Source organism: Palaemon carinicauda, chromosome 28 (assembly GCF_036898095.1).
Source record: "Palaemon carinicauda isolate YSFRI2023 chromosome 28, ASM3689809v2, whole genome shotgun sequence".
In the NCBI taxonomy this organism is placed as follows: domain Eukaryota; kingdom Metazoa; phylum Arthropoda; class Malacostraca; order Decapoda; family Palaemonidae; genus Palaemon; species Palaemon carinicauda.
This window is the reverse complement of record NC_090752.1, coordinates 29,179,728-29,193,840: the sequence shown is the minus strand read 5'-3', so window position 1 is coordinate 29,193,840 and position 14,113 is coordinate 29,179,728. Positions and strand designations below refer to the sequence as shown.

The 14,113-nt window shown below is 38.1% G+C and overlaps 1 protein-coding gene across 1 annotated transcript; it reads right to left on the bottom strand.

The window, feature by feature from the left end:
• Positions 1-13,612: 13,612 nt before the first annotated feature.
• LOC137621751 (uncharacterized) lies at positions 13,613-14,113 on the bottom strand. The gene has a single exon (XM_068352261.1). It carries the CDS (start codon positions 14,111-14,113, stop codon positions 13,613-13,615), a length of 501 nt encoding a protein of 166 aa, XP_068208362.1.

The following is a 14,113-nucleotide window of genomic DNA, read 5'->3' as shown; positions in this document are numbered from 1 at the left end:
TTTCAAATATAATTGTTTTGAAATCTGTCATTAATGTTGAATTACATTTAAAAGAATTCTTTGGCTACCTTGTCTAATAGATTGGTCTTGCTACATTGCAACCTCTCTGGTTACCATTCATTTTCCCCTTGACTATACAAGCCAAATAGTATGGCTTATTTTTTACAGAAACTTCTGTGTCATGCACCTGACAACACGGATTACCAAAACAGTTCTCTCAAGGGGTCAACCACTGCACTTCTAGTTCAGTGATTACTTTCCTCTTGGTAGGGGTAGAGGAGAGACTTCAGCTATGGTAAGTTACTCTTCTAGGACACTAAAATCAAACCTTTCTCAAGTCTTGGATAGTGCTTTAGCCTCTGCACCATGGTCTTCCTCTGTCTTGGGTTAAGAGTTCTCTTTTTTTTTTTTTTTTTTAGGGTGTACTCTGGCACGCTGTTCTGTCTTGTTTCTCTTCCTCTTTTGTTAGGATGATCAGATGTTCTAACTGGAGAACCAACCTTACTTGTTATAACGCCAGGGAGACAGTGTATACGAGATTCAAACAGTTACCAGACATGTGAGTTACAATCATCAAAGATAATTGGTTGTGCACTGGCGTCTCCCCAGCACACCTTTGGACCAGATTTTAGTCTTCTGTCTTTCCTGGTTCCTCAGTTTTCTTTCAAGCCTTTAATTCTCTGTGTAACTGGTGCTTTACACTAAACTCTCACTGAATACCCTGCTTGATCCCAGGTCAGCTATGTGGCCCAAATTTGAATAATCTGTCTAGACATGCATACTGTCCTTATGCCTCCTAAAATGTTCATATGAAAGTTAGAATAAAAATGTCTTAGGATGCATTATTTTGACTTTGAGGAAGAGCCACATTTGTATAGTGTCTGTAAACTTGCAAAATTTGTCTAAATTTATAGTAGGCCTATAAAATCCTCTTTAGTCATGGAGCCTTGTGAAAAATAATAGTAAGATTACATATGCAATTTGTGTACTCAATTAGCTAGTGTCGCCAGTATAAGAAGTTACATTCGTCTAGTTCTTTTAATTTTGAATTATTGAAATTGGAACTTTGTAGGGAGAGGAAGATTAGAACAGCTTTGATATTTTTTATGTCAAATCGGAAAAGTAAAGTTTAGGAGACTTGGAACAGCCTTGGTATTTTATTACAAATCAGAAAAGTAAAGTTTAGGAGACTGGAACAGCCTTGATATTTTTATTACAAATCGGAAAAGTAAAGTTTAGGAGACTGGAACAGCCTTGGTATTTTCTTACAAATCGGAAAAGTATAGTTTAGGAGATTGGAACAGCCTTGATATTTTTATTTCAAATCGGAAAAGTAAAGTTTAGGAGACTGGAACAGCCTTGATATTTTTTATTGCAAATATGAAAAGTAAAGTTTAGGAGTCTGAAACAGCTTTGATATTTTTATCACAAATCGGAAACGTAAAGTTTAGGAGGCAGGAGCAGCCTTAATATTTCTTATTACAAAAAGGAAAAGTAAAGTTTAAATCTGTCTCTTCTATAAAAATGTGAGTATAGTTTGATCACTAATACGCCACTGTAACCTACTGCAAGCTATGGGCGCTGCATAAAGCTAAGGGCAATTCTGTTACACTGAGCCATACAAACTGTCCTAGTCATTTATAAGAACTACGAGAGTCACCGTGTTGGTCCTTAAAAGTATCCACTGAATCTGACATGCAAAAACACAGCACAGTTTAAGTTTACCCTATCTGCTTAAAGGAATTATTATTACTGTTTCTTGTTAAGCTACAACCCTAGTTGGAAAAGCAGGATGCTATAAGCCCTAGGGCTCTAACAGGGAAAATAGCCCAGTGAGGAAAGGAAATGAATAAACTACAAGTGACAGTAAATAATAATTGAAATAGAATATTTTAAGAATAGTAACAACATACAAATAAAGCTTTTATGTATAAACTATAAAAACTTTAAAAAAGGGAAGAGAAATAAGATGGAATGGTGTACCCGAGTGTATCCTTAAGCAAAGGAACTCTATCCAAAGACAGTAGAAGATCATGGTACAGAGATTATGGCACTACCCAAGACTAGAGAACAATGGTTTGATTTTGGAGTGTCTTTCTCCTAGAAGAGCTGCTTACCATAGCTAAGAGTCTTTTCTACCCTTGTCAAAAGGAAAGTAGCCACATAACAATTACAGTGCGGCAGTTAACCCCTTGAGTGAAGAAGAATTGTTTGGTAATCTCAGTGTTGTCAGGTGTATTGAGGACAGAGGAGAGTATGTAAAGAATAGGCTAGACTATTCGGGTTATGTGTAGGCAAAGGGAAAATGAGCCCTAACCAGAGAGAAGGATCCTTCTCTCTGGTTACGGTTCATTTCCCTTTGCCTACATACACACTGAATAGTCTGGCCTATTCTTTACATACTCTCCTCTGTCCTCATACACCTGACAACACAGATTACCAAATAATTCTTCTTCACTCAAGGGGTTAACTGCCGCACTGTAATTGTTCAGTGGCCACTTTTCTCTTGGTAAGGGTAGAAGAGACTCTTTAGCTATGGTAAGCAGCTCTTCTAGGAGAAAGACACTCCAAAATCAAACCATTGTTCTCTAGTCTTGGGTAGTGCCATAACCTCTGTACCATGGTCTTCCACTGCCTTGGTTTAGAGTTCTCTTGCTTGAGGGTACACTCAAGCACACTCTTCTATCTTGTTTCTTTTCCTATTGTTTTGTTAAAGTTTTTTTAGTTTATACAGGAAATATTTATTTTAATGTTGTTACTCTTCCTGAAATATTTTATTTTCCTTTTTTCCTTTCCTCACTGAGCTATTTTCCCTGTTGGAGCCTCTGGGCCTATAGCATCCTGTTTTTCCAACTAGGGTTGTAGCTTAGCAAGTAATAATGATAATAATAATAATAATAATCATTAGTCAAAGGACCCAATAACTCTCTAGCAGCATTTTTGTATATGGTTCCAGTTAATCCAACCATTTAAATGAAAGAGGAAAATTTTCTTTGTGTGTGTGTGTCCACATGACCAGCCAGAGCCAGTCTGGTGAACATACTAGTTGATCTTCAATGGGGCTGGAAACAAGTGCACGAGGGGTAAACAGCCTCTGTCATGTTTAAGCTTTTGTATTTCGGGCCAAGAACGATGACGCTAGCAGGCACACGACTCCAGAAGTAACCTGTTTACTGTATGATTTCTGACTTGTCCCACGTAAATTAGATATAACATCTAATAACATTGAAAAAGGGTTTGGGATCCATTCTAAAGGTGATTTGGTAACAAACGGTATTACCAGATGGAGCTGTCTACCATAGTTTCTACTCCGTTAACCAAACAAAGACCAAGAGACAGTGTTCAAAGCTGATGTCTGCTGATAAACACAGGTATTTGTGTCTGTTATTAGTGTGTGCTTATGACAAAACTTAACAAATAGTTGTTGTCAGTTTCAACTGTGGTGCATCATGAAATAGAATACAGAACCAAGGAAATTGCACCAGGCATATTTACAGGGCCGGTGAAACCTAACCAACTAACAAGTGTAACTTCTTTCATCATGTCCATCTGGAGAGTGTAAGGGTGCGTCCACACAGTGGAAGGAGAGTGTAAGGGTGCGTCCAAACAGTGGAACAGTGTCTGTTGAACAAACACTGTTACCATATCATAAAGCGAAGGAGTATGAAGTCATGAGCGCTGAAACGAGTAAAGCTGGTGTGATAATAAACAGTGGTACCAAATGAAGTTGTCTACCCTGGTTTCTACTCTGTTCACCAGGAAAAGAAGAGTAAACAATGTTCCAAGTTGGTATCCGCTAGCAATACATAGCTATCTATGTCAGTAGATAGCTGTGATTGTAGTGGTTGTCACCCTCAAGTGCGGTGCATCATAACCACGGTACAACATAAAATAAAAACATGTAACCAAATAAATTGCATTATGCAGCATGATAATTCCTGCCCCTTTTTAGGACAATGGAATGGTGCATGGAAGAACTGGTTGTGAAGACGAAGTGAAAAGAGAAGACATTCATTCATTCTAAAGGTACATTACCTAAAATTACTTTTGAATCCAACTTTAGAAAATATATACAGAGGGGCCCGAACACAATCTGTGTTTTATTGGAGCATAAAGGAAACATGTATGAGATGGAACATTTCTCCAGAAGCACACCTGGATGCAACATAGTCACCTATGTCTGATATAGAGCAATAACTTGTCAGTGTAATGAGGATGTTAGTGTTATCAATGTGCAATCTATAGCCTATATTATTCCAAGAACTAACTAATATTGGAGACAGTTTATACTTTACATTCTGTAGTGTTAACTAAATTGAAATTGTGTCAGTCTTAAAGATAAAATGTTCATGATTTGTTTCTCCTGTTCTTGTAAGGAGAGAGAGAGAGAGAGAGAGAGAGAGAGAGAGAGAGAGAGAGAGAGAGAGAGTTACGTATTTTCCTTAGGATCTACACTTTTTCAGGTATATGAGACTTAGGTATCCATAATTGAAACATTCTTTCATGTTATATCATCGAGACACCATAATTTGGATGTGCAAATGTTTTCTGTACCAGCCCGACATTTTTCATTTCTCCAATTTGCACGTTCTCTCCTGTATTGACCACAAATGGTTTCAATGTTTTTTTTTTTTTTTACTTCTAAATCAGTAATAGACAGTCCACTTTTTTAAAGTTTTGGCGTTATTCTATTAATTGCTTCTACACGTTTATTTCTGTCTTTGAAAACATCTGCTTTGACGTTTCATAAGCATGAGTTTATCCGGTAAATAAGTATAACTCCATAAATCGTGTTCCTCCGTAGAGTGCCCGAAGCGGATACTGTTAGACACACCTTTAGTGCTAATTATTGACACCATCAGCTATTCTTTCTGCTTCTCAATTTACCCGGTAACAATTGGTGTTTACGGGACACTGTTCGAACTTGTGGACGCACTTGAGAAGTTCAGACTCTACAAACAAGAACACTGTCCATCACACCACTTGGTGCTCGGTACTGACTTCATCAGTGCACCTTTCTGCTGCTTCTCATTGGTAACTGGTAACAACTTTTATTTAACGGAAAATGTCCGGTCATGTGTGTTCATCTTAATGTACAGCACAGTACTACAGTATGTACCACACGTGCTTATACACTGTAATGCTATTGCTTTCTCTTATATCATTTTCTCCCATACTTGCCATTGCATGTTTCACATTGTTTGAATTTTCATACCATTGTTGCCATCAGCTATTTGTGTATAAGCTCATTATCTTGTTGAATAGAGTCATTTACATTCTTTTCATGTTTCTGTTAGTACCTAACAGCTACCTTGTGACATTGGTGACCCCGGAGTGATCAATGTCGCAAGGTAGCTGTTAGGTGGGCCTACTAACAGAGAGATGAGCTGAATGTAAGGTACTTTATTCGACAAGATAAAGAACTTACATACAAATAGTTGAGAATAAAAATGCCACTAAAGTTCCAACAATGTGAACCATGCAATGGCAAGCTTAAACAGGTTTTTGTATTATCAGTGTGGGATAGAGCGAGAGATAAAAAAAAACAATAGTATTACAGTGTATGAGCATGTATGAAACACGTGCAGTACAAATACCTCTGTTTAAGAGTAACTTGAATGCAAGCAAATCTGTATATGAGGATACAAATTCAAGTCGGTTTACGAGCATTGTATCGGTCTGCCATACAAGCAATTTTTATGGACAAATACTAACAATACTAGAATGAAATCAGTCACGCTTTGCCAACACACCTATGCCATGTTTTCATGATTTTTACCATATTCAAAAAGAAAAAAAAAAAAGGAACAGTCGTCTAGTTAGGTTCCTAGTCAACATCAAATGTAGGTGTATAAAATGGCTAATTGGTCATAAAACGTAAATTAAGTGATTCAGTGAATGATAGTGAATGTCGTTCAAGAGATATAACTCCCAATATTTTACCCGATCTGTTCATGGTTGGAGATTCTCCTAGTTGTAACCTTCTCCTCTCCCCCACGCCACCCAAGACTCTCCTTAAAAGTAAAAGGCAAGTTAATTGGTCAATAATTGTAATTCTGTTTTACTCTGTAAATTATATTTCTGATGTTTGGGTTTATGAATTGTTCAGTAATTAGTCCTGCCATTACAAAAACTTTGAATATTAGGGCATATGTGTATTTATGGATGTGTGGAATGCAACAAGTGAATTCCGCTCATTTCTTATGGAAAAATTTGTTTTAGAATACAATAATTTTAAGCTATAAGCTAGCTCCTAAAACGAGTTAAACTCTAACCCGAGGTAATACTTTTGATTTATAAAGACTGATTCATAGCCATCGTGCTGATTATTTGAAATCATTACATTGGTTCCCCTTGCAGTTGTTCTTAAGTGTAGCAATTGTAATGTTTCGCTGCAGTTTTCTTTATTCTCACCTAAATCTTGCTGCTCATCATTGCAGTAAGATTGTAATGCACTGGAATGGAACAACCTTACTTCTGAAGCAAAAGTTTGATTGAGTCAAGTACCTGTGTGCAAACAGATTTTCAACTGTGCCTACTAATCTTTGGTAGACTATGGGGTTTAGCTACATCTGGTAGCACTGTTTGTTGCCAGATCCATGCCTTGGGTTTATGATCTTATGATATTATCACCCCTTCATTCCTGCCACCCATCATGGTCTTGTAATGAAGTGTTCCTGACAGGCAGTCCTATATTGTGTGAATGCACCCTCATATTAACGATTTACTGAGTCTGCCAGTCCTTAAATGGGCACAATAGTGCTTGTAGACAGATTTGTAGAGTGGTTGTACACAGTGACAGTTTCTGGATAAAGACTAATTGAATAGACAATTAATTGTGTACGACAGGACATCCCTATGCATGGTTATAAGTGTATCTATTACGAACTTCAGAAAAAAATGCCAATAGAAAATTTTTGTATTCTTAAATCAAAGATGTTGATCCAATAGAATAACTTGAAGAAGAAAAATTGAACAGGTTTTGAGATGCAAGCACACAAGCACAAAAGTTGACAGATAAGAGACTATAGAAGATCACACACGGCGCCCTTCCCTAGTTAAATAAATATCTGGTGAATGAAATTTTTGTCCTTTTCATATTTTGGATGGTGCTTTGATATCCAGGATGACCCCAATCAATGAGTGTAGCCTCCAGTGCTTCACCTTTTTGTAGAGTCCAAGATTCGACTAATGGGAGAACGCAGTTTGATGTACAATGCTCACGTAAATCCTATTGTGCCATTTTTTCCCCTAAGTAGAGGTGTTTGTGACCAAGGTTAAAAAAAAAAAGACTTGAGAGACTTGGTCAAAAACTGAACCTCCCAAGAGTTGCAGTTGTCAGTGCATAGTAGATATTAATGATATGTCTCACATGTTCCTTCTTACCATAGCTGCACCCACTTAATCTTCTTTCCCACTAACTTTCTAACAACTTTCTGGCAAACATCTGTAATCTTTATCTGAAAGTGCAATTGATGGGTTTTCCAAGGTTGAACATCAGCCCTGAATGGCCAGACTCATTGTTGTAGATGTGGGCAATATTATGTCCCGGTTCCATAAATCATTACAATGTTAATTCTATTTTCTTGAACTGGTGAAGAATTGTGGTGAAAAAGGTGTGTAAATCTACATACACATATTATTATGGTCCCGTGTCTGGGCACTGAAATATATTATACTGTATCATATATTACGGCTAGCAAGTAACACAACCTCCCGAGTTCCAAACTCACCTTCTAGTTTTTACATAAATCTGTTACACTTGAAAAAATTAACACCCAAGCTCTGAGGAAATTATATAACTCCTAGACGGCTATATATAAAACACTGAATATCCAAAGGTCTCAAGAGACAAAACTGGGTAATTATTATTAAAAACTATTAAAAACAGCCTCTTACTTCGATTCTTTAACAGGGACATGAGAGAGTCCTGTGAGAAACACCGGTGATCGAAATAATACACTCTTTACAAGAATAAATATATTTGAAAATTACAACACTTTGACAGAATTTACTCCAAAAATAAATCACTGGAAATATTAAATCTGAACAAAAACTTATACTAAGACAAGAAAATAATACTTATGGAAGTTATACAATTACTTGACTCGAAATATTAAATTTGAACAAAACCTTGAACTAAGACAAGAAAATATTACACTCTGAAAATTATATAATCACTTGTTTAACTGGAAATTAAATTTTACACAAATATCTAATCTTGATAATTAATGAAAATAGTTAGCCTTTAGCACTCTAATTACGTAGAATAACTGATAAACTTGCAAGTTTTTAGCTCACATGAAGTAATCGAATAGTTAAGCCAAAATAAATAAACTTCATGTTTTTGCATAAATCTCTGAGGGCCAGCAACAAAAATTTAAATAACACCAGCAAGCATAATTACACAATAAATTTGATATCACTTTCAAAGTCGTAGTAACGTTTTAACACACTACGCACAATACGTGTTCGGCACAAACTTAATCACTTTGGAGAGGACACATACTTGAGGTACTTGAGAGAGAGGATGTGGTTGGCTTTACAAAGGGAAAGGCTGGATCTCTTCTGCCCTACGCATCCCTAGGGGCACATATATATTGACTTAGTTATTCTAGATCCGTCTAGGTCAGAAGGTCTAGAAGATTGGGGGTCTTCTTAATGGCGTCCGAGTTACCAACTAGATAAAAATTCAGGGGACCGAACCTTGCTTGCAAGGTAACCCTCTCTCAGCATCTGCACCCACTTTTGTCCTCAAACATTGAAAAAAATAAAGATAACACTAATGCTGAGGTTTTCGAGAACCTTCCAAAACATGTGGCAAATATAAGAATGGCGTAATTTCTCACAAACATGATGCAATACCGCATGAAAACAAAAAAATTACATAAGCCCTCATATGGTTTGTACAGCACACTTAATAGAGATTGCATAAGACTTCGTAACAAAACACGTGAAATAAAAAAGTTAATTCTTGAAAATAACGTAAATTTACATATACTGACGTGAATGAAAAATACAATGAAATGAACGATGAAAGTCTTACGCAATTTACATACAATTACTTAAACCTACAACAGAGGCACTCACCTTACATGCTGACTATTCACCTCTTAAATACACAAGTGAAATACATGAATAAAATATTTACTCTACACTAGACCAGCTTCGTACAATAGCTCCCCCCAAAAGAGATTATTTATTCTGGGCCTGAATCCATTGATTCAGCCCGAGATAAATAATCTGCAACCACGTTATCTTTACCTGATATATGCTTTACATTAATACAATACGGTTGCAAACATAATGACCACCTAGTTAACCTTTGATTATTTTTATTCATCTTATTCACAAAATTTAAAGGATTATGATCCAAATACATTGTAATCTCTTCATTTGGTGGTTGATTTACATAGACCTCAAATTTTCGTATCGCTGTGATTAGCACCAGCTGTTCCTTTTCAACTGTCGAGTAGGCTTGCTGATGTTTCTTCAGCTTTGATGACATAAAACAAACAGGGTGAAGAATTCCTTCCTCCCCTTCTTGCAATAAGACAGCTCCAATCCCATTATCAGAAGCATCCACTTGCATTAGGAATTTCTTATTGAAATCAGCTGCTCGCTGTATCGGTTTTCAAGTTAATAGGGTGTTTATCCTGTCGAAGGATTCATGGCACTCGCTAGTCCATACAGATTTTTTCTTTGGGCTAGTCAAATCGTCAAGGGAGCGACTACCGCCAAAAAGTTGTGGCAAAAACATTAGTAGAGTCCTGCCATCCCTAAAAAATGTTGTAATTGCTTCCTCGTTGTGGGGTGTGAGGCTTTCCTTATTCCTTCGATGTTAGCAGCTACCGGGGCAATTAGTCCTCTTCCTACTTCAAATTCCAAATACCGAACTGTTGCCTTTCCAGATTTGCTCTTTTCCAGTTTAATCATCAAGTGTTCTCCTCGCAGCTTTTGAAATACCTTCTTCAGGATTCGGAGATGTTCTTCCCAGGTCAATGAATATACCACAATATCGTCAAGATATATTCCTACTCCTTCTATCAATCCTAGAAGGTTATCCATCACTCGTTAAAAAGTAGTGGGGCGTTCATTAGATCAAATGCCATGATGGTGTATTGATACAACCCAAACGGGGTTATAAAAGCTTATAACAATTTTGCGTTGTCGTCCAAAGGAATTTGATAATAGCCTTTTAACAAGTCGATCTTGGAGACAAACCTCGCTTGTCCAATATTGTCGAGTAGTTGATCGATGATCGGCAATGCATAATTATTGGCTACATTGATCAAATTCAACTTTCGCTAGTCCTGAAAGATCAGTCTTGTTTTTTCATGAGCAATCATGGAGAACTGTAAGGGGTAGAACTTTGTTCGGCTAATCCGTTTTGTAACAAATAGTCCACTTCTTTTCGCATGACTTCTTGATGATACGGCAACAGTCGATAAGAGTGTTGTTTGAATGGTCTTTCCGTTGTTTTGAGGTGTATCTCATGCTTCGTCAAGTTGGTTCGTTCCGGGACGTCTGAGATAATTTCAGGGAAACTACTAATTAATTAGCTTAATTCCTCTTGTTGCTCCTGGTTCAAATGAGTTAATTTCTCTTCCAAGTTCTGAATGATAGACAAATTATTCCCTCTGCTTACCACCCCTTCCTCATATCCATCGTCGTCTTCCATGGATGGTATGGTTTGCGCCATACAGACCTGTGAAGCTTCGGTCTCATTTTCGTTTAAGTAGGTTTTCAGTAGATTAATGTGTACTTTCCTTTGATTTTTCCTTCTTCCTGGGGTTTCGATAACGTAGGTCAGGTCACTGATCTTCAAAATCTTGAATGGTCCTTGGAACTTGTTGGTAAGTGGGAATCTCCTTATTGGCAAGAAAACCAATAACTGTTGTCCTACTGAAAACTGTCTGTCCTTACTTTTCATATCGAACCTTTTCTCCATTTTTCTTGACACGTGTTAAGGTTTTCTAGGGAAAATTTCCATATCTCACCAATCTTTTTCCTCAAATTCTTGACATATTCTCAATCCATTTCCTCTTGATCCTTCCATTTTTCTGCTAACATTTTAATCGCTCCTCGTACTTCTCGTCCAAATACCATTTCATTCGGGCTACATCCCATACTTTCTTGATAAACATTACGTACCTCAAATAACATCAATGTTAGTCCGATGTCCCATTCATTCCCTGTTTCGTTGCAATACTTCGTTAACATACTCTTCAGGGTTTGATGAAACCTCTCTAATGCACCTTGGGTGTCCGGGTGATAAGCAGTTGATAGTTGTTGTTTCACATCCAACAGTTTTATTACGTCCTGAAATAGTTTTGATGTAAAATTTGTTCCTCGGTCACTTTGAACGATTTCCAGAATACCAAACTTAGTGAAAATATCTAGTAACTTCTCGGCGATTATTTTGGCACTGATGCTCCTGACGGGTATGGCTTCTGGGTATCTCGTCACTGGACACATCAAGGATACATATATTCGAGACCTTTTTCCGTCCTTGGTAAAGGTCCCACAATGTCGATCATTACACTGCTGAAAGGTTCTCCCCGCACTTCAATCGGGTGTAAGGGAGCTTTCATAATGTACTCGTTTGGCTTTCAAGCCATCTGACAAACATGACACGCATGGCAAAACTGGCTCACATCCTTATGCATGCCAGGCCAAAAAAAGTGTTTCATAATCTCAGTCATCTTCCTTATCCCTATATGTCCAGTCTCGTTTGCTACGGCAATCACCTGTCTTCTCAACAGTGCGGGAATCAATATTTGATGGTATATCCCCCATTCGGCATTCCCAGGGATATTGGCGGGTCTATGCTTCCTCATAAGCAACCCATCCTTAAGATGATAACAGGTGGGAGACTGCTGTACCTCCGTCTCATCCACCACATGATACAATAATTCTGTTAACGTTTCATCCTTCCATTGCAATCCTCTCAGCCTTTTCCTACTCACTTGTCCTACTACTAATGCAGAGTTTTCTATTTCTTCCATGTCCATTTCTTCTTTGTCTTCTTGTCCACTTGTCTGTTGTTCCTCTTCGCTCAGGCTTACTCGGGAGTTTTCTTCTTGCGTGCCATCAAGGGAATATTCTTCTTCGGAAAATAAATCCTCCAAGTCCATCGATCCTTCGGTTTCTTTTTCTTCTTCAGCAGCCACTTTCTTCTTCATACTCCTAGTCTTCATACAACTAGGAAATAGATACGGGTAGTCCTTCTCAAGTTCAATCGTAGGACTATACTTCGATGGTTTCTCCATTACAATGGGGACAAGGCACAAACGGCGCTCAACCAATCTCGTTACCCAGCAGGACTTCTACACCTTCGACAGCCAATGAATCCTTTATCGCAAAATCAAAATGACCTGTCACCAACTCGCATGACAGTTTCAAACGGCAAATAGGGGTAACCTCTTCACTTCCTATTCCCTTCAAAATAACCGAGTCTCCTGTGAGGGACTGTTCGACCAACGAGTATACCACTTGTGTAACCACACTATGGTTTCAACCTGTGTTTTGCAATATCTTGACCTAGGTCTGCTCGCTCCCGTCTATTGCTGCTAAAATACCTTCATAAATATATGATTTAAAGGCATCCACGCATTTTGGGGTTTTCCTGTTCATCTTGTAAAAATTAGCTGTTTTATTTTCCTCTTCGTCCTTTCTTGATTGTTTCTTCGTCTTCGCATTCTGTGAAGTTGAATTATCCTTAACCACTTGGGCGACTGCTTTCGGTTGGTTCCACCAACATTCCTTACTGATATGGTCTTTCTTGCCACACTTATAACAGAGTATATTAATCTTCTGCATGTCTTTCACGATACTTGAAGAAGGACGATTCGACGAATGTTGCTGTGGTACTATCGCATTCTGCTTTGGAACAGTACCAGTGGTACTTCCGCTGTAACTATTAAAATTTTTTACATAGTTATTACTGAACTGGTTTCCATGGTTTGGCGAATACTTGACACTTGGTCAGAATGACGTTTGAAACTTCATACCCTAGGAGGGTTTACGACTGATAATATTATAATCTTCACTCAGCGAAGCGGCTTTATCAAGTTTCTTTACCTCTCTCTCTTTCAAGTACGTTCGAATTTGTTCAGGAATTCCTCGTAAATATTATTCTAGTACTATCAATTCTTCTAAATCAGCCGTCTCCCTCACGTTAGCCACCTCTATCCAGTTCTTAAAACACCGTCGTACCTTATAAGCGTAATCCAGGAAAGTCATCTTCTCGTCCTTCGGAATCTTTCTTTATAATATTCAGGGGTCATCTGATACACTTATAGCATGCTCCTCTTCACTTCTTGATACTCCTTCCTCTGGTCCTGAGATAAGGATAGATAAGCACTGTGTCCTTTCCCAATGAGGACACTCTACAACAGACCATTTATATTCTGGCCATTCCATTGTCGATGCTACTGTTTCAAAATAATCAAAGAATCCGTCGGGAGCTTCTTCGTGAACTTCGGAATTAACCTCTGGGCGTTTTTCACATTAAACACGGGATGATGCAAAGTAGGGGTCAATTCTGTCTGCGTTGCTGACTTTGTACTGGCATTCAACAGCTCCAATTCCCTTGCGTATCTTGCTTCCTTTATCTCTTTTTCTTCCTGCCATCTCTCCTTTTCTTCCGATCATCTCTCTTTTTCTTCCTGTCTTCTCTCTCTTTCTTCTCGTCATTCAGTTTCTCTTGCTTCCATTTCACTTGCATGTTTTGCGATCTCTCTGGCTTCTTCCCTCTCTTTTGCTTCTTAATCTGCCTCTCTTTCTTCCCGTCTTGCTTCCATTTCCCTTGCATGTCATGCTCCTTCTCTCTCTCTTCCTGTTCTGCCATCATCTTCAACTTGATCAAATTCCCTTCCGCTGTGATTCGTCGAATCTCAGCCTCTAAATTCCTATCTGCTTTCATGCCTTCAATTTTTAGGTCAACTGGTCCTTGCTTCGCTACAAATTCTGCTTCAGCTTCCTCCAACACTTCACAAGCTGCTACAATATCTTCTTCCAATAATTTCCCAGAGTTTATCAACGCTTCTAAGGTTAGACACTCGATTTGGGCTTTAATCATTCCACTCATTGCATGGCCACCACATGCCAT